This window comes from Xenopus laevis, chromosome 6S, assembly GCF_017654675.1.
Source record: "Xenopus laevis strain J_2021 chromosome 6S, Xenopus_laevis_v10.1, whole genome shotgun sequence".
Taxonomy (NCBI): domain Eukaryota; kingdom Metazoa; phylum Chordata; class Amphibia; order Anura; family Pipidae; genus Xenopus; species Xenopus laevis.
In genome coordinates this window covers 97,140,211-97,163,800 of record NC_054382.1, presented here as the reverse complement: position 1 = coordinate 97,163,800, position 23,590 = coordinate 97,140,211, and the positions used below count along the sequence as shown (strand labels likewise).

General features: G+C 38.7%; 1 protein-coding gene across 1 annotated transcript in view; it reads left to right on the top strand.

The window, feature by feature from the left end:
• Positions 1-14,340, top strand: part of dsc3.S (desmocollin 3 S homeolog) — a gene marked incomplete at its 5' end in the record, with an annotated part of 34,724 nt that extends 20,384 nt beyond the window's left edge. The window contains 10 exon segments of the mRNA NM_001095736.1: positions 2,242-2,408; positions 3,968-4,102; positions 5,057-5,242; positions 6,410-6,669; positions 8,382-8,524; positions 8,624-8,851; positions 8,952-9,185; positions 9,773-9,894; positions 10,944-11,216; positions 13,855-14,340. Coding sequence (NP_001089205.1) covers positions 2,242-2,408; positions 3,968-4,102; positions 5,057-5,242; positions 6,410-6,669; positions 8,382-8,524; positions 8,624-8,851; positions 8,952-9,185; positions 9,773-9,894; positions 10,944-11,216; positions 13,855-14,052 — 1,946 coding nt within the window. The 3' untranslated portion in view covers positions 14,053-14,340.
• Between the last annotated feature and the right edge of the window lie 9,250 nt (positions 14,341-23,590).

The following is a 23,590-nucleotide window of genomic DNA, read 5'->3' as shown; positions in this document are numbered from 1 at the left end:
ACAATATATATAATATATAGAGCTGCTGCTTTCTCTCTCTTCCACTATATCTATGTTCACTTTGTGTTATATTCGTAAACATTACAGCATGTCTGAATGGTGTCATGGAGGGTTGGGGAGGGGCTTCGAATATACATATTAATGTCTGAAGTGATGAAAGCAGAGATTTCCAATATGAATGGTTTTGTTTTTGAAGTACAGGTATGGGACCTGTTATCCAGAATGCTCTGGAAAACCTTACCAAACCTTAAATCTACTAATAAAGGGTATTGTTTTGCCCCCAAGGATTATTTATATCTAATTTGGGATTAAGTACAAGGTACTCTTCTATTATTACAGAGGAAATCATTTTTAAAAATGTAGAATTTATTTGATTAAAATGGAGTCTTTGGGGGGCGGAGCTAACTTCCGAGCGAGATGGAAGCGTGGTGAGAGAGCTCCACATACGCAAACTCTAAAACAATATCCAGTCCACCAAAGCGGAGAGGAAGGTATGACACACAAACCTACCGAATCGCAAAGGCTCCTAAAGTCCCGTCAGATGGAGATAAGGCCACGTCGGTTCCCAAGATAGAGTCACAACACACTAAGGACTCTGCAACGGAATCAGACAGTGAATCAGTGAGTTCAGAAACAAACACTTTGGCATACTTAAAAACCCTCCCGACTAAAACTGACTTATTAGAGATGATGTCGCAAATAAAAAGCACTGTGAAAGAAGAGGTGGCGACTATAAAAGCAGAAATTGTATCACTTAATGCATGGTTAAATGATTTGGAAGCTAGAAATGACTCTGCAGAAACAGTAATAGAAGTGTTTAATCTTGCCAATACTCACTATGCTAAATCAATAAACACACTGCAACGCAGATTAGACGACATCGATAACAGAGGGAGGAGGAACAACCTACGTATTTGAGGCCTACCTGAACTTCCTAAAGGGAGTAATCTCCAAGAGACTATAATCTGGTTGTTCCAGCAAATACTGAACTCACGACAACTATCAATAATGAAATTGAAAGGGTACACAGAGCCCTTAGGCCAAAGGGCCTTACCACAGAAAAACCCAGAGATGTTATATGTTGTTTATCGAGGTTTCGAGTAAAGGAAGAGATCCTAACTAAGGCCAGAAAACAACAGAGGGTTACATTTGAGGGAGAGGATATATTGAGAAAAATCTCATTTTTCTCTGGATGTACCCATTTGGAATACAAGTTTCAAAGGATGGAAAAGCTGCGAATATAACTAGTCCAGAAGATTTACCCACCTTTTGCCAGAAACTCGGTTTAACAGAAGCAGAAGTTGAAGAACGGAGATATAAAAAAAGGATTCAAGGACATTGGTGGGCTCATCTAAAAACAAGAAGAAAAAAATAAAACAGACATGGGAAAAAAATGCAAAAACAACAAAACTTGACTTCCTATAAGTGACAATCCTGAAAAATGTATGGGACACAGAGTCTACTCTAGATGCTTTTGCAATATTGTTTTTTTTATAGCTATGAATCAAAAGATACTACAAAAAGATTTCTTTTACTCCAACTCTTAATCGCTGCAAAAGCTTTGATACCTATGAACTGGAGAAAAGAAAACCCACCAACAATAGAAAATTGGTATGCTTTAGTAAATAAATATCCTTAATGGAATAAATAACAGCTTCCATCCACAACACCTACTTAGACTATGCAGCCGTATGGTTGCCCTGGCGCAAATATATTGAGAAATAAATTTGTATTCAACGACAGAAGAGAGAAACAAGTATTAGAAAAACTCGATATTATAAGTATTAGCAATACTTACCTTATAGATCGTGATTAGAACCAATAGACCCACACAATAAGAAAGGGAATAAGAAACTCAGATTAGGAATGAAACAGTGCTGTTTGTTACACTGTTGTTTATGTTATATATATATATATATATTGTACTTTGACTTACCTTTTTTATGTTCGGTACTTCTTGTTTGTTTTTTGTATGAAAAGATATGTACAATAATACTTTAATACGCAGTTCTGTATTCAAGGCGATAACCTATCAATAAACGTCAAATAAAAAATAAATGAATAAAATGGAGTCTATGAAAGATGAGCTTTCTGAGTAACAGGTTTCTGTATAACAGATCCTATACCTGTATTTACCCAGGTAATTAAGGAGTTATAAAGTTGTGGGACTTATAAGCTAAAGATGATAATTATTTTTCTTTAAACATATCTCAGCTGTGTTTTTTTCTGTATATTGTTCAGGTGTAATAATAGGAAGAGTCAAGGCCTTGGACAAGGATGAACCCAATACCCTGCACACTACCCTCAGATATAGTATTATTTCACAGACTCCTCCATCACCTGTAATGTTTGCTCTTCATCCAGAAACTGGGATTATTACTACAACCTCAAACAGACTTGATCGAGAGGTAAACTCTTCTTTTTTTCAGGCAGTTTAAATCTATATTTGTAGCTGAAGTTTATAAAATATATTTATTTTTATCTTTTGCCTATACATTAAATGGGGTCTCTGGTTTCTTCCAGGAAACATGCTTCCCATAAGGAAACGAGCAAAGAATGTATTTCACTAAATATTTAAGATAATAACTTGCAACAACTATATAATATCTTGTTTATCTGGGTTTCGGTCTAGCTAGTCAGTCTAAATTATAATAGTTTTAAATAGTAATAGTCTAAATAATAATAGTTTCAAGCCACCAGTAGAAAAGTGGGGTCTGGATGCACATGCACATGAGACCCACAGCTTGAGCAGGTAAACAAGAATATGCGTACTTTGGGGAACTTTGATTTATCCTGAGTATAGCCAGTCTCTGACTGATTTCCATAAGTTTCCACAGTCCTGTTGAATCAGTTGGTTACCCTGTCATGATCCATGTTTCTAAAGAGCTGCCTTTAGTATTCCAGACTATTGCCATGTAATATTGTTCCTTAGAACTTGCCATGTAATATTGTTCCTTAGAACTTGCCATGTAAGAATGGCAACCCTTAACACCAGGTTGCATGGTAGGTATAATTAGCAGCAATGTGTGGTTTTCTTAAAGGGTTTTGTAGCCTACGTGCCCTGCAGCGGCAGGGAGTTGCCTCCTTCGTCATCTGTGTATCCTGAAAAACCAGGGGCAAACCCTCAATAATAAATGGTTTGAAGGTACACAGTGGCTGTTCTGAAACAGCAGTATTAGGAACCAAGTGCTTAGGGAGCTTAGGCCATAGTGCGTTGACTTTAGAGCAGGGATCCCCAACCTTTTGAACCCATGAGCAACTTCAAGAAGTTAAGGAATTGGGGAGCAACACTAGCATGAAAAATGTTCTTGTGGTGCCAAATAAGTGTTGTTATTGGCCATTTGGTAGCCCCTATGTGCATTTTCAACCTACATTGAGGCTCTGTTTGGCAGTGCACCTGGTTTTTATACAACCAAAACTTGCCTCCAAGCCAGAAATTCAAAAATAAGCTCCTGCTTTGAGGCCACTGGGAGCAACTTCCAGGGGTTTGGAGAGCAACATGTTGCTCACGAGCTACTGCTTTAAAGTAACCTCATCCATGTTATGTTAGTGCAGTGAGGGGCCAGCTACACTGCAGAAATTCATGGCACAAATATAAATGAAGTAATAAAGGTCGGTGTGGTTATAGGATTATTTTCCCAATATTTTATATACCATTTAGAGGACCATTGACAGAAGCTGGATGTATTGCCATCATTAACCTAAACTTCATTTAACAGTTTATATAAAATTGTGCCCATTACATTTAGATTAACTTTGCATAGTTCAGCAGCAAATTCAGTTACGCTTAGTAATGGTCACTGTATCATGGCAATGAAAAATCTGCAAATGATTTGTAGTAATCTTGCTGTGCATGTATATTTGGTTGCCAGCTCTGTCTTTTAATGGTCCATGTGTTAACGTTTCATTGATGTATGGATTAAAGCTCTTATTTTACCAATGTTTTCTCTTCTTTATTCCCCTTAAGACCATAGAGTCTTATGTCCTTATCATTGGAGTTCGGGATATGCCTGGACAGCGTTCATTTTTGTCCTCGACTGGAACAGTATCCATAACTGTTACGGATGTAAATGACAATCCACCCACTTTTGTGCAAAAGTCTGTAAGTTGTGCCAATAGCCCTTTTCCTTTTCTTCTCTACCGTTTCATCTGTAATCCATTAGGACTATTTTGAAAGCATTAGTCGCTTTTCTGTTTGCACAAGGAAGTATAATTAATCTTTGAAGTTTTTCTTCCCTTACAAAGCAGGGACTGTGTAATGCTTTACATCTAGGATTCTAGCAGTTTTTATAACCATCATTTAGACCATTATCTAAATCTCCCAACTGAAATGTATTGTATCACCCCAACATGTTGAGTCCAACTGAACTGAAAAAAAGTGTTAGGAAGTTGAACAACCCCTTTAACAGAATTAGAAGAATACATGAGAAAATTGTAGCATACAATTGCCAGCCTGTGGGTAACTTTCAGTCCACGGATGCAATTTGAATAGCCCTGTAGTCTTTATATGAAAAGAAACAAGGTGTTTACAAGTAAATTCCCTAAGGGCTGAGTTATTGGGAAAGGTGTGTTAATCAATGAAATTGGTAATTAAAGCCACAACAAGTGGGGAAGAGGCAGACTGGAAGAACAAAGTTAAAATGTTGAGGTTAGAGAATAGGGGAAAAGAAAATATTATATACAGATGATCAAGGGGAGGTTCCGGATATGTAATTTAAGGAGTAACTAGCATGTCCATTAGACACCCCTTACCAGCATGCTGTTCAGTTGATGTTAAGTACAAGGGTCCAATTGCATTAAAATGCCCTGTGTCGGTTGTGTACGTAAGTGTATTGGTACAGTGTGCCCTGTAGGGGAGCACAGTTAGCCGTGTGGTTTTTTTCAACAAATGGCCCATTTTATATTTAGAGAGAGAGAGATACTAATTTATGTAAAATGTGCCATTGGTGTAAATTTTAACCCCATTATAACTCTCTAGCTTTTCATTTCAAAATGCGCTAAACTGTATTTCCATTTTCAGTTGCCTTTAATAAAATATATATTTTTTTTCTTACAGTACCAGGTAGAAGTTAATGAAAATGAAAGTGGAATGGTCCTCTTATGCATACCAATAACAGACAATGACATTCGCGACTCTCCCAATTGGAGAGCTAAGTATTACATCACTCAGGGAAATGAGAGAGAATATTTCAGTATCGGTACAAATCCTGAAACCAATGAGGGATGTCTCAAGGTCGAAAAGGTACATATTAATCAGAAGTTCCTAAAGCATTCACATGAAATACAAGTTTAACTGCTGTGTGATTTGTATGCCAACAACCACTCAATCAATGTATTTAAATTGCACCTATGTCTGAAACCGTAAACATTCGATCAGTAGGTAATGAAAATATCTTACGTGCATATATAAACTTTCAGTATTTTCTGTCACCTCTATAGGGGATTAAAAAAAATCACCCACAAGGAGTTAATTAATTACATATTTGTTTGATAATCTCATTCAAAATTGTTTATTTTTATGACTAAATGCATTAAGTCTACATTTCTGTTTGTCAAGTTTGATGTTGAGGCAGGGGTTCATATATTACTTTTGGCCAGATGACTGCAGGTCCATGAGAACTCTTGAATGGACTTCTATAGAAAATCATGTGGTTCTGTGGGCTTGCAGTGCTGTCCCATTCTAAAATGAGGGCAGCTTTACTCCTAAACTGAAATGTAGACTGGACAAAATAAACTCTCTAGTTTTGCACATAAGCACCATCTTTAATATACAGGTATAGGATCTATTATCCAGAAAGATCTGAATTAAAGAAAGATAGTCACCCATAGACTCCACTTTGTGCAAATAACCCATGTTTTTAAAAAAAATTTATCCAGAATGCTAGGGACCTGGGTTTTCCGGATTACGGATCTTTCCATAATTTGGATCTTCATACCTTAAGTCAATTAGAAAATCGTGTTAACGTTAAATACCAATAGGCTGGTTTTGCCTCCAATAAGGGTTCATTAAATCTTAGTTTGGATCAAATACAAGCTACTGTTTTAATGTTTCAGAGAAAAGTCATGGAAGTCATTTTTTAAAATTTCGATTTGGAGTCTATGGGAGATGGCCTTTCTGTAATTCGGAGATTTCTGGATAACTGATCCTAGACTGTACCTTGCATTTGAGCCAAATAATAAACATTATAATTGATGCTTACTGGAAGCAAAACCAGCCTATTTGGTTTATTTAATGTTTATATGATTTTCAAGTAGACTTAAGGTATGAAGATCCAAATTACAGAAAGATCCATTATCCGGAAAACCCCAGGTCCCGAATATTCTGGATAACTGGTCCAATACCTGTACAATATGTATCCATCAATTTGCATTGTCCCCAAGAATGACTAACTGCATTTTGCTTTTTTAGGGACTAAATTATGAGGAAACAAAAAGGATTCAAATACTGGTGGGAGTCACCAATGAAGTTGATGTTATAAACTATTCAGGGGTGAAAAGTTCTGGCATGAGCACCATCCCTGTCACCATAATTGTTAAAGATGTAGATGAAGGACCTGAGTTCATACCAACTATCAAAGAGATAAGAGTGAGAGAAAACACACCAGTAGGGACTGAAATATATAGATGTCAAGCAAAAGACCCAGAAACGAAGAACAGTGATGGCATACAGTAAGTACAGTGCAGCCATTTATAGCGCATCCTTCCTTATATTTAAAAAGAATTCTATTAGTACTTTTACTGAAGTGGGTTTTTTATATTGCTGCACATCTTGTTGGCTTTTTTTGGGGTGGTGTATGCAGTATGTGTGACGGCCGAAGCTGCTCTAAAGAGACCTAAGAGTGCTTGGAAGAGGGCTTGACAGTAAATACCTTGTTTAATACCTTCTTAAATACCTCCCAGTTTATACATCTACTATCATTGTAATTATTATGCCTTATTGATGAAACATAATGTGGATTGGGGGTAGTAGCCAATAATATATAGTAGCCAACAGTATATTAACATACCAATTATTAACATAGGAACAAGCCTAAACAAACCATTACATATGGTCCAAAGACACTGCCTCTCTTTTCAACATTTAGTTCAACGAATAGAGCTTGTATTGAAAATGCTGTCTGTTTAAGTGAAACATATCTACTGCTTTTGTGAGTTATTGCACTAAACAGGGCAAAATATGAAAATAATAGTGAAATCATATTCTACTTCCTGCCCTTATGATCAAGGCAAAAACAAATAAACAGTTAACTGAATGGGTTGTGATATAACAAAAAGCAGCTCATAATGTGGAGAGCTGCTCTGCGGACTACCCATTTGGTTTTGATCTTCGCTTAGTGGGACGGGAAGACATACCTACCTGCCCAATGGAAAACAAACCTGATTATAGCCAACTACAAGCCGCTGAAAATCATTGTGAGTGGAGTGCCATGAATACAGTCTACTCACTACTGATGTGACCCAGGCTGGTACATTTGTTTTAAAGAAGAGCAGGATTACAAAAAAAAGTTGTATTCAATTGGATCAATCAGCCGGCAGAACAAAGGCCTTATAAGATTTCAGTTACAGATCTTCTTACCTGCAATAACAAATCAACATGTAGCATTAAAGGAAAACTATACCCCATACACAATGTTGGTCTCTATAAAAAGATATTGCATGAAACAGCTCATATTTAAAACCCTGATTCATGTAAACAAACCATTTTCATAATAATATACTTTTCTAGTAGTATGTGCCATTGGGTAATCATAAATAGAAGACTGCCATTTTAAAAAAATAAGGGCTGCCCCCTGGGATCGTACGATTCACTGTGCACACAAACATACCAAACAAACTATACTTCTTAGATCACATGACAGAGTTTTTGCTTCAACACTTCTTCCTGTTAGAGTTGTAGTATTTCTGGTCAGTTGATCTCTGAGGCAGCACACAGACCATCATGAAATAGTGGTTCAAGGCAAGAGATTTAAAAGAGCAATATTTACTTAAATATATATTCAAGTGGTAAGATTCTTTCATATGATATAAACTCTGTTGCTTAATTATTCATTTCGGGGGTATAGTTTTCCTTGAACAGATCCTTACTTACAAGAAAACATCTTATTGATATGTATTAGTTACTGCACCTGAGCGAACTCTGGCTTTTACTATATGGGGGTATGTCTTGGCTAAGCAGCTATAGTCTCCCTTCTAAGCTGACACTTGCTTCTATATCACCTTTGTAAGAAATCAACAGGTATAGTGGTATGATGCTGCTTGAGGATAATGGCCAATAAAGCAGGTCCATAAAATGTCCTCTCCTTCACCATAAAAATCTGAATGTAGCGTAACCCTTTAGTAGACTGGAAGTATAATGTAAGTCACTCCCATTATCTTTACAGGTTTTCGGAACAGTTGGATACACTTAACTGGGTAAATATTGATGCAACAACCTGTCGCATAACAATAGCGAGAATCCTGGATTATGAAACGGATCAGGCACCAAGACACCAGCATAATGTGACTATAATTGGAGTAGATCAGAGTAAGTGGCAATATAGTCTTTTGATTAGATTGAGTAGATTTTAATGATGTAAGCTGCATTGTGTCTGGATCTTCTAACAATTTCTGTTTCTGTATATAGGCGGCAAGACAGGCACTGGAACACTTGTAATATATCTGGAAGATGTTAATGATAACTATCCAAACATTTCAAAGGCTGACACAACTGTTTGCCAGAGTGGTAGAACCTATAGTCTGGTTGTGGCCGAAGACCGAGATGGAGTTCCTAACAGTGCACCTTTCGTATTCCAAATTGATTCCACCAATATCCCCAACCTGCAAAATCAGTTTAAAATAGAAAGAATTAATGGTAAGACATATTTATTGTAAAGCACTGATCTGATTGCCCATTTAACTTTCCAGTATGTATTTGTATAGTTATGTCTATCTCTCCTTTTTTCCTGTGACAGATACAGCCATTTATATAAGAGCCGATGGGGTTCCAGATGGAGATTACCAAATTCCACTAATCATAACAGATCAGCAAGGATATGGCCAAACACAGATTATGAATATTAGGAAATGCTATTGCCCTGATAATGAGAACTGTGTTGGTAATATAAGATCTTCAAACAATGTTGCCCTTGGTGGATGGGCTATTCTAGTGATGGTGCTGGCTGCATTACTCTTTGCCCTGCTCTTATGTAAGTATACAGATATTTCTGTATTTTGTTTGTCCAGTTAAGCACTTATAGTTTATATATTAAATTATTGCCATGACTGCAAATGAGAACAGGGTGGTCTTATTTAACTTTTGCGATTCTCCCTTTAGACAACAGTACATTGTGAAGCAAACACTGTTAAATGTTCCTTCCGTTGAACTATGCCCTCTTTGGGGCCTGACTAGTAAGGTCATACAGACGTAAGGGATACTTAAAATGTATCGCAGTGCTGTCATTTAAAGGGGACCTACAGGTTTCATATTTAAACCCAGACACAGTTTAAGTTGGTCCCTTTTATCCAGTGAGAGGGTCGGACTCCTCCAGGGTGCAAAACCCAAAGTATGGGGTCCTCTAAATTCATTCCATTATTTTAAATACCTTGGAATTGAATTATATGTGGTGCTGTGATGTTCAAGGTTAATAAATTTGTTCCATGAGGTTCATTTGCGACAATGGGTTCTAAATTCTAATTAAAGCAAAAGCAGACCTTTGCTTTCATTCTCTAAGTAGCAAAATGCTGATTGTTTACAAGATGATGTAAATATATTTTCTTTTGTTTCCTCAAATAGGTGGTTTGTGTGCTTGCCTGTGTGGTGCCGCAGCTACAAAGGGTAAAAAAAGTTTTCCTGATGATTCAGCACAACAGAATCTAATTGTAACCAACACTGAGGCACCAGGAGCAGATGTGATGGTAAATAAATCATGTATTTGTCATGTGTACATATGCGGCAGCTATTATTCCAGTGAATATTTGTAACTATTAGTAGGTTTGTTAGCCTTTTATTTTGGCCTGGAGAATCCTTAAATGTTCCAAAACACCTTTTTTCAGCTCTGCCCCATCTATTATAGTGTTTGATTTTTCTTCTCAACTCTTTTTAAATGGATGCTGTCATGGGAAATTTTTTTAAAAAAAAACACATCAGTTAATAGTGCTGTTCCAGCAGAATTCTGCACTGAAAGCCATTTCTCAAAAGAGCAAAGTGAATTTTTGATATTTAATTTTGAAATCTGACATGGGGCTAGACATATTGTCCGTTTCCCAGCTGCCCCCAGTCATGCGACTTGTGCTCTGATAAACAGTCACTCTTTACTGCTCTACTGCAAGTTGGAGTGGTATCACCCCCACCCCCACCCCCAGCAGCCTAACAGAACAATGGGAAGGTAACCAGATAACAGCTCCCTAACACAAGAAAACAGCTGCCTGGTAGCTCTAAGTACAGCACTCAGTAGTAAAATCCATGTCCCACTGAGACACATTCAGTTACATTGAGTAGGAGAAACAACAGACTGCCAGAAAGCAGTTTCATCGTAAAGTGCTGGCTCTTTCTGAAATCACATGACCAGGAAAAATGACCTGAGATGGCTGCCTACACACCAATATTACAACTAAAAAAATACACTTTTTGGGTAAGGAATGACAATTTTCATGGTATAGTGAATTATTTGCAGTGTAAACAGTGTAATTTAGAAATAAAGACTACTCCAGGTATTTCTGCTATAAGCCAATAATAGAAACATACTACATTTATCTCTGTCAGTTGTGAAAGTGGGTCCCAGATATCAAATTTTCTAGTGGGCCCTTGGAGCACTAGCTGTTGTAACTATTACACTTGCTGGTTAAGGAATGAAATTTTATATTGTAGAGTAAATTATTTGCAGTATAAACAGTGTAATTTAGAAATAAAAACGACATAATAAAAATCATGACAGAATTTCTTTAATGTGTATCGTTCTCCATAGGATTCAAATTTCAAAGTTCCTGTTCATGTAACAGATGCACACCGTAGTGGAAATGCTCCATCTGTTTCAGGTGGCAAAGGACAAAGTGGAAGCCAAATTATACAACAAACTATCCATACAAGAAAAACCACAGGGCAACTAAACACTGCAGAGGATAACCGAGGAGGCCTTACCTTAACTTCTATGGGTGGAGGAGGACAACAACAGTTCTTTGATGTGAACAGAGTAAACTATACAGACTGGCATAGTTTTATGAACAACCATCTTGATGAAGTAAGTGTTTTCTTTTTCCAAGTTGATCAGAACTATCTGGCAAATTATAGTCGGTCACTTTTAAAGACATTACAAATGTGCTTCTAACCCGTGGCAATCGCCAAAGGCCTCCCTCCAAAACCACACAACAATGGACTCAAATCACTTATCGCCGTACCTGGTTAAAAATCCAGCACATACAGATTGGCTCCTCTTTAGGTTTTTTTCTGCCTGGCTTAAACTGGGCATATATAGTTAATAATAGATGGAGGGCACACCAAAAACGTTCAAAAATTAGCAAGAGGTGCAAAAACAAATGTTACCCCTACCAAAGGTAACCAATATCAATACTAAGTCAAAATATTTGCACACTCAAAACAAAACAATTGGACATAAGGGTGGTTTGAAAAAATAATTTTTACTATTGTTCAAGAAAACATTTTACATGGATAATGCCATACAATATATGGCGCAATTTATACAATGTTAAAAAGTAGCATAGAAAATCAATCACCCATTAGTCTCATGTAGCAAGCAAGAAATCAGCAAGGAAGAGGATACACCTACCAGAAAAATGAGAATGGCCCCAACGTTTCGGCACCAAGGCCTTCTGAGAATCCCCTTGACAAAGGCCTTGGTGCCGAAACGTTGGGGCCATTCTCATTTTTCTGGTAGGTGTATCCTCTTCCTTTCTGATTTCTTGCTTGCTACATGAGACTAATGGGTGTTTGATTTTCTATGCTACTTTTTAACATTGTATAAATTGCGCCATGTATTGTATGGCATTATCCATGTAAAATGTTTTCTTGAACAATAGTAAAAATTATTTTTTCAAACCACCCTTATGTCCAATTGTTTTGTTTTGAGTGTGCAAACATTTTGACTTAGTATTAAACTGGGCATATTCCATGATGGCATTCCTGAAGCCAGCTCCACTGACCTACTCTTCATTTTCCTGCAGTGAGATGGTGGAGGGATACATTTGGAGGGGTTTGAGGATTATAAACACAATTTCTTTAATCTATAGATTGTAACCTTTTTTCCTGTGCCATTGTTTGTATTTGTACTTAATGTATAATGAAGTGTGGAATATAAATTTGTTGATGCTTATTAAAGAATAAAAAGAAGAAGGAATTAAAGTCTAAAATAGAATAAGGCTAGAAATGCTGTATTTTGTATACTAAACATAAACATGAATTTACCGCACCACAAGCCTAATAAAATAAATGATTTATGCTTTCAAAGTTGGCCACAGGAGGTCACCATCTTATAACTTTGTTAAACATCTTTGCAAGACCAAGACCATGCACAGTGTGGTCTGGGCTGCTTAGGGATCATCACAAATTATCAAAACAGCACAAGTCAAATAATTTCTGCCAGAAGCTGATACAGCAAGACTTAATAATCAGAATATGCAGACTGCACTGGGTCCTGTGTTGTCACATAATCTAATGTGGATTTTATAGTTTTTGTATTGTTTAATACAAACTTTCTCCAACTCTGCAGAACCAGTGGCTGCAGCAAAATAATTCTCCAAATAGAATGCCAGTTTATCTGTTTTAATCTGGCTCCAATATCTTTGTCCCTGCAGCTGCAGTTGGAAATGGTAAAGGGGATGTAAATGCAAAAATAAAACCCAATACAAATCTCTACACAGTCGCCGACTGTTCTACAGGGAAAAAAAAACAAGCTGCTTGAGTTCTGCATGGCTGGGAAGTAAGGCCGGGGGTCCCCCTGCTGTTCATAAGTATGATTGTTTCCCTGCAGAGCAGTTAGGGACCATCTGACAATTCCTATCCACAGCAGTAAATGAAGTGAGAATTTCACTGCATACATTTTCTTATAAAAATGGTACACATTTTTTAATTAAAGTATATTGGAGATAGGTTTCTTTTTCATTAAAGAAAGTAAAATGGGGTTTTATTTTTTTGCCTTTACATGCCCTTTAAAAAAAAGTTTAGATAATAAAAGGAGGCCTTGCATGTCTAGATGTGTTTGGACAGTGTGACGGTATTCGACAAAACTGCCGTAGTGTCTAGCCATGTGTGGCTCCCCTGGTGACAGCGTCAAAAAAAATCCTGCAATCCTTCATACATCCATTTGTCCGAAATTGAAATTTCATTTGGTGAAGCCCCTTTTTGGCACGTGGATGGGACAATTAAATTAACCGCAATCCAACCTATATATAGGGAGCGAACATTTGTCCTTTTAAAGCAGAGCAATATCTGTGTAGTCACTGATCACTGTTGGAAATGCGAATTATATAATAAGCTGGGCACATTTTTTCCCAGCCATGTAGCAGCAACTTCAAATTAAACTTACATTATCAACAAACCGTTATGGCTATTAGAGCTCGTTATTACACTCTCTTTAAAGACAGCCACACATAAACATCAAAAAAAGCAAAAAAAAAAGCCATGCCCTTGTAGTCTTTCCTGACTAAGCGAACTGCAGCACTTGCAGAATGACACACATACATTCTTGATCAAAACAAGTATGAATATTGCAAATATCTCTATAACAATGTGATAAAATATATATTATACATATTTTAGTATGATGTATTTCTCTTTTCAATTAACCAGCTATCCATATACCAGAATTGCTTTTAGCTTTAACTAAGCTTGGCTTACTGACCTAGGTATGTTTTCTCCCACAGAAATTATACATGTGTGGACAGAATGAGGAACAACAACATGGAGATGATTATGTTCTGTCATACAACTTTGAAGGAAAAGGGTCTGCGGCAGGATCTGTTGGATGCTGCAGTGACTTTCGAGATGAGGACAGAATGGACTTTTTAAATAATTTAGAACCAAAGTTCAGGACATTAGCAGAAGTCTGTGCAAAAAAGTAAATGTGTTGTCAAATATTGAGGAAACCACTGTATACCACCTAATTCCTGTTTATATTTTGTAACCTAAAACGTATGTGGTTTCTTTAGGTTAACATCCATGAAAAAAAGGGTCTGCTGAGTTAATGAGGAATTTAGCACTTTTTCAAGACTGTGTAATCTTATTTCCCAGAACCACATTTTAGAGATTATGGGGACGTTAACCAAATAACCTAATATTTTTGCAGAACAGTCAGTTAAGTAACTCTAAAGCCTTTTTCTACTTCTCTTAAGAAGAATTTAAAAAAAAAATCTGGTTGTTGGAGGGAATCCAGTGCAAGCCCAAAATATACAGCACTACCCTCATTTATGGAATCGGGCAAAACCAAACAATTTTTCTGTGATTGAATCATTTTAGTTTGTATTGGGATATAATGTATGGTTACCTGCTCGAGTAAAAATCGTATCATGCAAAAGACAGGAGAATGTAGAAGCATAGGGGATGCCAGAGATAAGCATCTCAAATCCCTGGTGGATGCTTAAGAACATGGCCCCCAGTTACCCTCCCTTTCCTTCTCCATTAAAATAAGTATGTTGTTTTCGGTTAAAACTGTGATTCAGGTTTGCCAGGATCACATACTGCATAAGCTGGTTAGAATTCAGTGTTTTTAAATTATATTAGACTCTTGCTGCCATGCATTTTTTTTTTTTTTTTTTGAAGTTGCTGCACTAAAATTTCTCCATGTGCATAAAGTATATAAGTTTTTTTTTGGTGTTATTGGACCTAAACCACTGATCTGTTGACAGTGATCAGATCCAGATAGCATTTTAAATTGCAAAATAGAGAGCTGCAGAAGCCAATATAAAACCACAAAAAAAGACCAAATGCAAATTGTCTCAGAATACCATTATGTAAACCATTAATTACATTTACTGCAAACGTCACTTTTAATCTTCTGCTGCTACTAGCTGCAGAGCTCAATGTTCCTTTTGTGTCTTGGCTCCTCTGCAATGGTACATATTGGCTCACATGTAACTGTATATACTGTTAGTAAAGCACAATGTCCCTGCTTGCATGTTTCACAATGTCCCTGCTAAAACATATCGAGCACATTGTTAGCAGGGGCTGGTTAAACACAACATCTTTTTACTGTGCACGTCTTGTTTGTAAAAGTGTAAATAATGTTTTGTAACCATCCTTCCTTGTGTCGGCATGATGCAGTGTTTAAGATATGGTAAATGTATAACATTTGGAAGAATTTCAGGTAACTCTTTTCTGTAAATGCACTTCTGTTGGTGAGCTTGTTCAATGTAAAACATTTGGAACAATTTCAGGTGACTTTTTTTCTGTAAATGCACTTTTCTGTTGGTGAGCTTTACATAGCTGGTTAAGCTAGATGCACCTTGTCTTAGGTTTTAAATATTGCAGAACTTCACTGACGTTTCTTAGCTTGCTTGTTCTTCGGTTTAGTTTTTATATAGAGTCACATCTGTCTGTGCATCTGCTTGTCTTTTGTTTTGTTCCCAACATTCTAAACTGCTTAAAGTGTGAACACTGCTTGGACTATGTTAGCCTTAAAGGGGAACTCTGGCTTCCAAACCAAAATTTGATAGAGGCACACATAACACAGAAACCCCTAATATACCCATCACAGTTACCTGTTTCTTCAAAAAGTATAAATAAATGCCATTTTCTATGCTGAACTCCAGCTGTTTGAACAGTTCTTCTCTTTCTCATTTGAAATCCTGGCAGGGAAAGAGGGACTAAAACACTGAGCAGGGGGCTAGGCTTCGGGAACTGTTAGAAACCATTAAAAATCATGAAAAGTCTGTATATTTTTTAATTGATGTATATTGCTAAGTTGCTTGAAATTATGTTTACTTTTCAAAAAGCATAAAGTGGACCTGTCACCCAGACACAAAAATCTGTATAATAAAAGTCCTTTTAAAATTAAACATGAAATCCAATTTCTATTTTTTATTAAAGCATTCATAGCTGCTGTAAGCTCATTTAAAAATCTCAGATGTCAATCAAATATTGTCATGGGCATAGAGGCGGGGCAGACAATTACTTTCACTTTCCATTCAGCACTTCCTAGATGTCACTGCTCTGCACACATTCCCCCGTTCACTTAACCATTTAATTGTGTAGCCAGGGCATGGGAATGGACATTGGGTCCCCCATTCTGGTGCACAAACAAGATCATGAAATGATGCAAGGCTTTCCTTAAAAACAGTGTCCACAAAATGGCTGCTGCCTGCTTGCTATCATTTTGAATTCCCAGACTGAAGGAAACAAGATTCAAATCATTTAAACAGTGTAATTAAAGTTCATTTTGCTTGACTAATGTGATAAAATAGGATTTTGAATCATTTTTTTGGGTGACGGGTCCCCTTTAAGTTACGTTTTTGTGGAGGTCCCCTTTAAATACCAACCTTTTAAAATGCCTTATTGGGCAGGACAAGTCCCCATTTGCAAACATGAAATACCAATTGTGACATGGGTGGGCTTTGTTTTCAATAGTTGTCTTAGATAGGAGGTTAGTCTGATAAAACTGGACATGATGGAGGAGGACCAGTGTGGCCCAAAATATGTCTACTTTCCAATCTGCTAAAAAGACCAGCAGCTACTGTAAGATGTACCCATGTAGTATTGACTGGCAGTCAAGAAAGAAATTATTAACTGAAGCTTCAAATATTTGTGAAAATAATACAAACGTTAATCCCTTTTCAATAATGCACAAGCAAACCTACACACATACACCCTGGTTACTGATCAGTTACAGGATTGCTTTGTGATCAGGCATTTATAGAACAATTCTATTACTCAATGCCATTGTTATGGCTTTTATCGCTTTTGAGTGGTGGGGGAACCTCTATTTTGTTTTTATTAAGACACAATTTTGTAACACCTCATGCTGTATTGCTGGTTATGTATTTAACCAGGATATGTATTTAACCCTGCTGACATTTTAAATGACTTTTAACTATAAATTTAAAACAGCATAAAAACCACATTCTTTTTTAAGGCTTTCTAAAATAAGCTATTGTCATTTTTATTTATGACTCTAATTTTAACCACATTAACAAGTGGAAGTAGTAGCATTACCTGGAGTAATCATCCAATATAATGCATACACTATATGCCATAAGTGTTCACACACAACCATTTAAATAAAAACCTATTTTTCTAGAAACAATATTTAAATTAGCCGCGGTCTCCAAACAAATGAACCAAAAACTCTCCCCACCTCCTTCCTATTAGCATATACAAGCGTAACTTCTTGTCAGGGCCCGAAGGCTCCGATGTAGTGCGGACCAAGGAGGAGGCAATAACACCAAGTCCGGGTACAAAAGGATTTATCAAGAGGATGGTCGAAAACAGGCAAATGGTCAAATACAGGCAGCAAGGATCAGAGTCGTAAATCAGGCAAGAAGTCGGTACACAGATAATCAGAAAGCAGTAAATCACACCCAGGAACTATGCAAGATAGACCTATAATTGGGCAAGGAGGTAAAGGGCAGTCAAGAATAAATAGTCCAAAGTTAGCGCCAAAACTTGACGCGATGACGTCATGACGCTGACGCCGGCGTCCTCACGTTAGCGTCCTGACGCCGACGCACATTCTGACGCCGGCGTCCATTCCGTCGCCGGCGACCAATCCGGGAGCGACTCGTTTCTGACGCCGTCACATTGCGACCAGGAAGAACCGCATGGTGGAGCAGGAGGTCGCCATCTTGGACATCGCGTGGGGTGAGTTCGCCATCTTCCATTACAGTACCCCCCTCCTTAGGGGGGGCCTCAGGACCACCGAGGCTAGGGGAGGAAGGAAAGAGTCTGTGGAACTTACGAACCAGGACAGGAGCATGTACGTCGGAACTTCTCACCCAAGAACACTCCTCAGGACCGAACCCCTTCCACTCGATAAGATATTGAAGAGTGCCCCGGGAAATACGAGTCCAGGATTCTTTTGACTTCAAATTCCTTGTGATCGTCAACCAAAACAGGAGCTGGGGAAGAAGAAGAAGAACAAGACATGGCAGGTTTAAGCAGGGACACATGAAAAACATTGGGTATCCGCAATTCAGGAGGAAGTTGAAGACGAACAGCCACAGGATTGATGATTTCGATGATAGGGAAGGGACCGATGAATCTAGGACCAAGCTTGGGTGTAGGAATCTTGAGACGAATGTTGCGTGTGGAAAGAAAAACTTTATCACCGGGACTGTATGGAGGGGAAGAAATCCTTCTCTTGTCAGCAAACTTTTTCTGCGCCAGGGAACTCTTCTCCAAGTTTGCCGCAGTGGCATGCCAAACAGCATATACCCTGTGGCGCAGCGTGTAAGTTGACTGGCTTATGGACTGGGAATCTTGGGTTAAAGTGAGCTTTTCCCCCACAGTAGAGACATAACCCAGCAGCCCTTCTCCGTAGCTTCTCCTGTTCGGAAAGGCGTGCCCGACCGATCTGCATTGGTTCTTCAGATGGCAAAGAAGAAGTAGCAGGTGTCGCAGGAGGAGGAAGAAGATTAGAAGCTGTACTGGGGAGTAGGGGTCTTTGGAAGCGTGGAGCCAGGGTGGGTTGAAACCTGGAAAACTTCCTAGCACGATCCCTGTCAAGTTCGACTTGGAACTCCCTCTGTCGGGTGTCAACCTTTACAGCCAACGCAACAAGGTCCTCCCATCGAGGAGGAATCTCACGGGATACGAGATCGTTCTTGATGCGCATCGCCAGACCGTTGTAAAAGGCAGCATGGTATCCATCGTTATTCCACGAAGTTTCTGCCACGAGAGTTCGGAACTCGATGGCATATTCAGGAACTGAACGAGTCCCTTGCTGCAGCTGGAATAAACGGGCAGAGGCAGAAGTAGCCCGACCAGGAGCATCGAATACTGTGCGAAGGTCCCGGATGAAGGCCCTGGCATCATCGATTACCGGATCCTCCTTCTCCCAAAGAGGAGAAGCCCACTCCAGAGCTTTCCCTTGCAGGCGGGTGATAATATAGCCCACCTTTGCTCGCTCCGAGATGAACTGACCTGGAAGCAGGGTGAACTGGATTTCACACTGGTTGATGAAACCACGGCATGATTCCGGATCACCGCTGTAGAGAGGAGGTGCAGGGATGCGAGGCTCGGAAACCTGGAGCGGGGTTGCAGGAACTGGCATAGGAACTGGAGCCACAGGAGATAAGGCAGACAGCTTCTCCAAGATTGCTTCTAGTGCCTGGCCGAAGTGGGTTTGCTGGGCTTCATAGGAGTGCATGCGAGAAGCCAATCCACGAACGGCTCTGCCGACATCAGTTGGAACTTGAGGCTCCTCCGAGGGGTCCATGGCCCAATTATACTGTCAGGGCCCAAAGGCTCCGATGTAGTGCGGACCAAGGAGGAGGCAATAACACCAAGTTCGCGGTACAAAAGGATTTATCAAGAGGATGGTCGAAAACAGGCAAATGGTCAAATACAGGCAGCAAGGATCAGAGTCGTAAATCAGGCAAGAAGTCGGTACACAGATAATCAGAAAGCAGTAAATCACACCCAGGAACTATGCAAGATAGACCTATAATTGGGCAAGGAGGTAAAGGGCAGTCAAGAATAAATAGTCCAAAGTTGGCGCCAAAACTTGACGCGATGACGTCATGACGCTGACGCCGGCGTCCTCACGTTAGCGTCCTGACGCCGACGCACATTCTGACGCCGGCGTCCATTCCGTCGCCGGCGACCAATCCGGGAGCGACTCGTTTCTGACGCCGTCACATTGCGACCAGGAAGAACCGCATGGTGGAGCAGGAGGTCGCCATCTTGGACATCGCGTGGGGTGAGTTCGCCATCTTCCATTACACTTCTACAGCATAAAGCAGGGGTGTCCAAACTTTTGGCTCGCCGGGCCACATTGGAGAAAGAAAAATTGTCTGGGGTCACACTTGAAATACACAAACACGTTTGATTTGTAAAAGTAAAGGAAATACACAGAAAAGAACTACAATACCAGTTGGATAACCAGATGAAGCTATACATTGGAATATGGGACATCTGGATATTAAATAGACGTATTATTATATTATTATTACTAACTGGGCTATGGGCAGAGTCCCTCCTCTTCCTTTATCCTTTGCGACATGACGTTTCCTTGGGAACCAAGCTGGGCCGCATTCATATGCATCCTGGGCCGCATGTGGCCCTCGCACCCCAGTTTGGACACCCCTGGCATAAAGCCACACTCTTTTTCTGTCTGAATTAAATGCCGAGCCATGTGCACGGTCTGCCCTGTGTTGTTAAAGTCGGCTCTGTGAGTATTTGATTTGCTTAAAATGAAATGGAACCCTGTGTACACAAGCCATGATTTTTATGCACGCCATATGACCAAGAATTCAATATTCACTTCTATCTTTCATGCTGTTTAGAACAATTTTTTGTTTTAACCGATTTAAAGAATATATTGTGCTTTTTGTTTCATAGCTATCCGGGGTTGCTAAATGTAAATTTTTGGCACAGTTCCCTAACTTATATGATCACCGTTTCAATTACATTTAGAATTGACAGAAATTCCTTTTAGAATTGACTAATTCTTCAATTACCCTGTATACTGTGATTTCAATCTATGCAGATTTTATTGTGGTTCTTTGCCGACTTTTACCTTGTCCTAAGCCTCTGATCTTGCCACACTGCACGCACAATGGAAACGTAAAATCTATAGTGCCAGCAGTCGGGTGCTTGAGAGCAGGTGCTATAGATTATATGATCCACAGCTATAAATTAACATTTTTCTTCACTGTCCTAAATTGCTGCCTCAGTTGTAGTCAGAAAGCATGTCTAGATTAATAGATTTTGCATGGGCAAGTTTTATTTCAATAATTCATTCAATTATAATACATTATTTTAAAAATGCTTTGTCAGAATTGCTTTCCTGTATGTCATATCTTTGTAGAGCATTTTAAAGGACATATGGGGGAATGTAATTAAAATCGCAAAGAGAAAAACATTTTGCTCAAATAAGAAGAATAATGTAATATTCCTACTAAATGCCTTGCATCGCAAAGGCCTACATTTTTGCAAACATTTTTCCATTACTGACTTTTATTACATTCCCATAACTATGCAATATTTGCCTTAACAACAACCGCATTTTGAATTGGACATGTTGGAAACCGAATTCAGGTGATTGATCAAAATACTACATGTAAAGGATCACTGACCAGAAACACGAATGCCCATCATGTCTGACTGAGCGACTCATTAAGGCAAGTTCTGAAAAAACTGAATCTAGACCTCTATAGTCCATTGTGACCACTTTTTTAAACCAAATCAGTCACTCCTAAAGCTTCAGACCGAGCAGCAGGTCAATTGTGTTATTATACTGGTAGAAGCTGTTCTCAATACAACATTCATTGTAGTTTAGTTTTATTTTATAGGATTCCAAAGGCAAATTGGTGATGAAAGAATATATGAATGTTTCTATGTAGAATTGAGCTGCAATATTTTTAAATAATAAAGAAAAAAAATATGTGGAATTCATTTTCGGTCTGTTCTTTTCATTGATAGTTATCTATCCAACACAGTAGGAAGTGCTGATATGAATGATATTGAATATACAATGATATTAAATTATATAACCCCCCCCCCCTTTGCTTGTAATGGACTTTGGGGCTCATTTAGAAACTTTGTGCAGGGCAGAATGGTTTGCACAGTGAATATATTTGCCCTGCGAATGGTATTATTTATAAAGCTGAATATGATTGGTGTAGAGCAGGGATCCCCAACCTTTTGATCCCGTGAGCAACATTCAGAAGTAAAAGGAGTTGGGGAGCAACACAAGCATGAAAAATGTTTTTGGGGTGCCATATAAGTGCTGTGATTGGCTATTTGGAAGCCTGTATGTGGATTGTCAACCTACATTGAGGCTCTGTTTGGCAGTGCACCTGGTTTTTATACAACCAGAACTTGCCAAGCCTGGAATTCAAAAATAAGCACCTGCTTTGAGGCCACTGGGAGCAACATCCAAGAGATTGGAGAGCAACATGTTGCTCACGAGCTACTGGTTGGGAATCACTGGTGTAGAGTATTTAATGGACAAACAGAATTGAAATTTCCCCCCCTTGCGTATGACCATACGCTTTTTAAAATGCAAATAGTGAATATTTATGCTCACACTCTGTGTTTTGAATTATGGCACAACTTTGGTGTTGGAGAAAATACTCACAAAAAAGTTTTGCTAATTTAAATTACTGTCAACGCTATTTTCGAGCACAGCAACCTCGCACAGTGGCTAAACTCACGCAAACACCCGTATCGTTTGTAAACCATTTTCCTAAAATTTATACACAAATAACAGAAAGGCACAGCGGTGCAAAATTGTAGCATACAGGAAAAAACGCGCAATACAACCATTTGCAGATGAATATGCACTGGGCGAACTTTATAAATGACCCCCTTTGTATTTACAGTCTGTCTCTCCTCTTGTGCATGCATTATGGTCTGGGGATTGATCAGCAATACTGTATATATTTAGTAAAGACAGGAAGCCTGTAAGATTTGTAGAAAAACATTTATTATTTGTTTTGTGGGGTTTTTTTTTTGGATTTTATAGGGGTACTTGTGGCACTTTATAGTTATTTTATAGGGGTTATTTTATAGGGGTACTTGTGGCACTTTATAGTTATTTTAGAATTACTACTGGGGTATGATAAACCTTTATATTCATGTGTGTGATTACATAAATATATTTTTATGGATGGTATTCATATACCTGCAGTCCCTCATTTGTACTGGAAAGTCCCGTTTTTCTCTGCACTGAACAGCCAGACAAAGAAACTAAGTTTCTAACTTAATTGGCTTTTGGAAGAGAGCCCAGAATAGCCACAACAGAAGATAAGATACATTTGTAACAATTCAAATGTATCTAGATAAGCAAATGAGTAATTGTAACAATATAATATATAAGGGCTTTAGCACACGGGCAAATTCGGGGAGATTTAGTCACATGGTGACTAATTGCCTCTTCTGCAGGGCGACAATCTCCCTGACCTGCCTTCCCCCTGCTATAATGAGAAAACGCCAGCTCCAATGCACTCGCAGTGCTTTGATTTCCTCGTGATGCAACTTTGGGCGACTTGGAAATGGAAGTGAGTGCATTGGCGCTGGCGTATCCACGAATTTGCCCGTATGCTCCCTAACCGGTGCCTTGGGAAAAGTTAGACTCACAGCTTAAAGGGCAATTGACCTTCATTAGCAAAACTGTAATAACAAAAAAAACACAGAAATATGTTCAAACTTTTATAACCTGCAACATTTTGTAAAATGAATATGGTAATTAGTGGGTGTGGTGACAAAAATGGGTGTGGTCAAAAGAATTTCGCCATACTACCCGCGGCAACTTTTTTGTCCCTCTTTTTATTTCCAAAATGTTTCGAGGGATATATAAACTGTATTGTATGGATAATCCCAGTAGTATTTAGGGAGGCGGAGCCTCTCCCTCCTTTTTTCCTCTTCATGTTTTTCAGTATAAGAGCAAGTTAAGAGAAGTCCCCCAGGCATCAGGTTCTGATTGGGTTGGGGGCTGGTGAAATG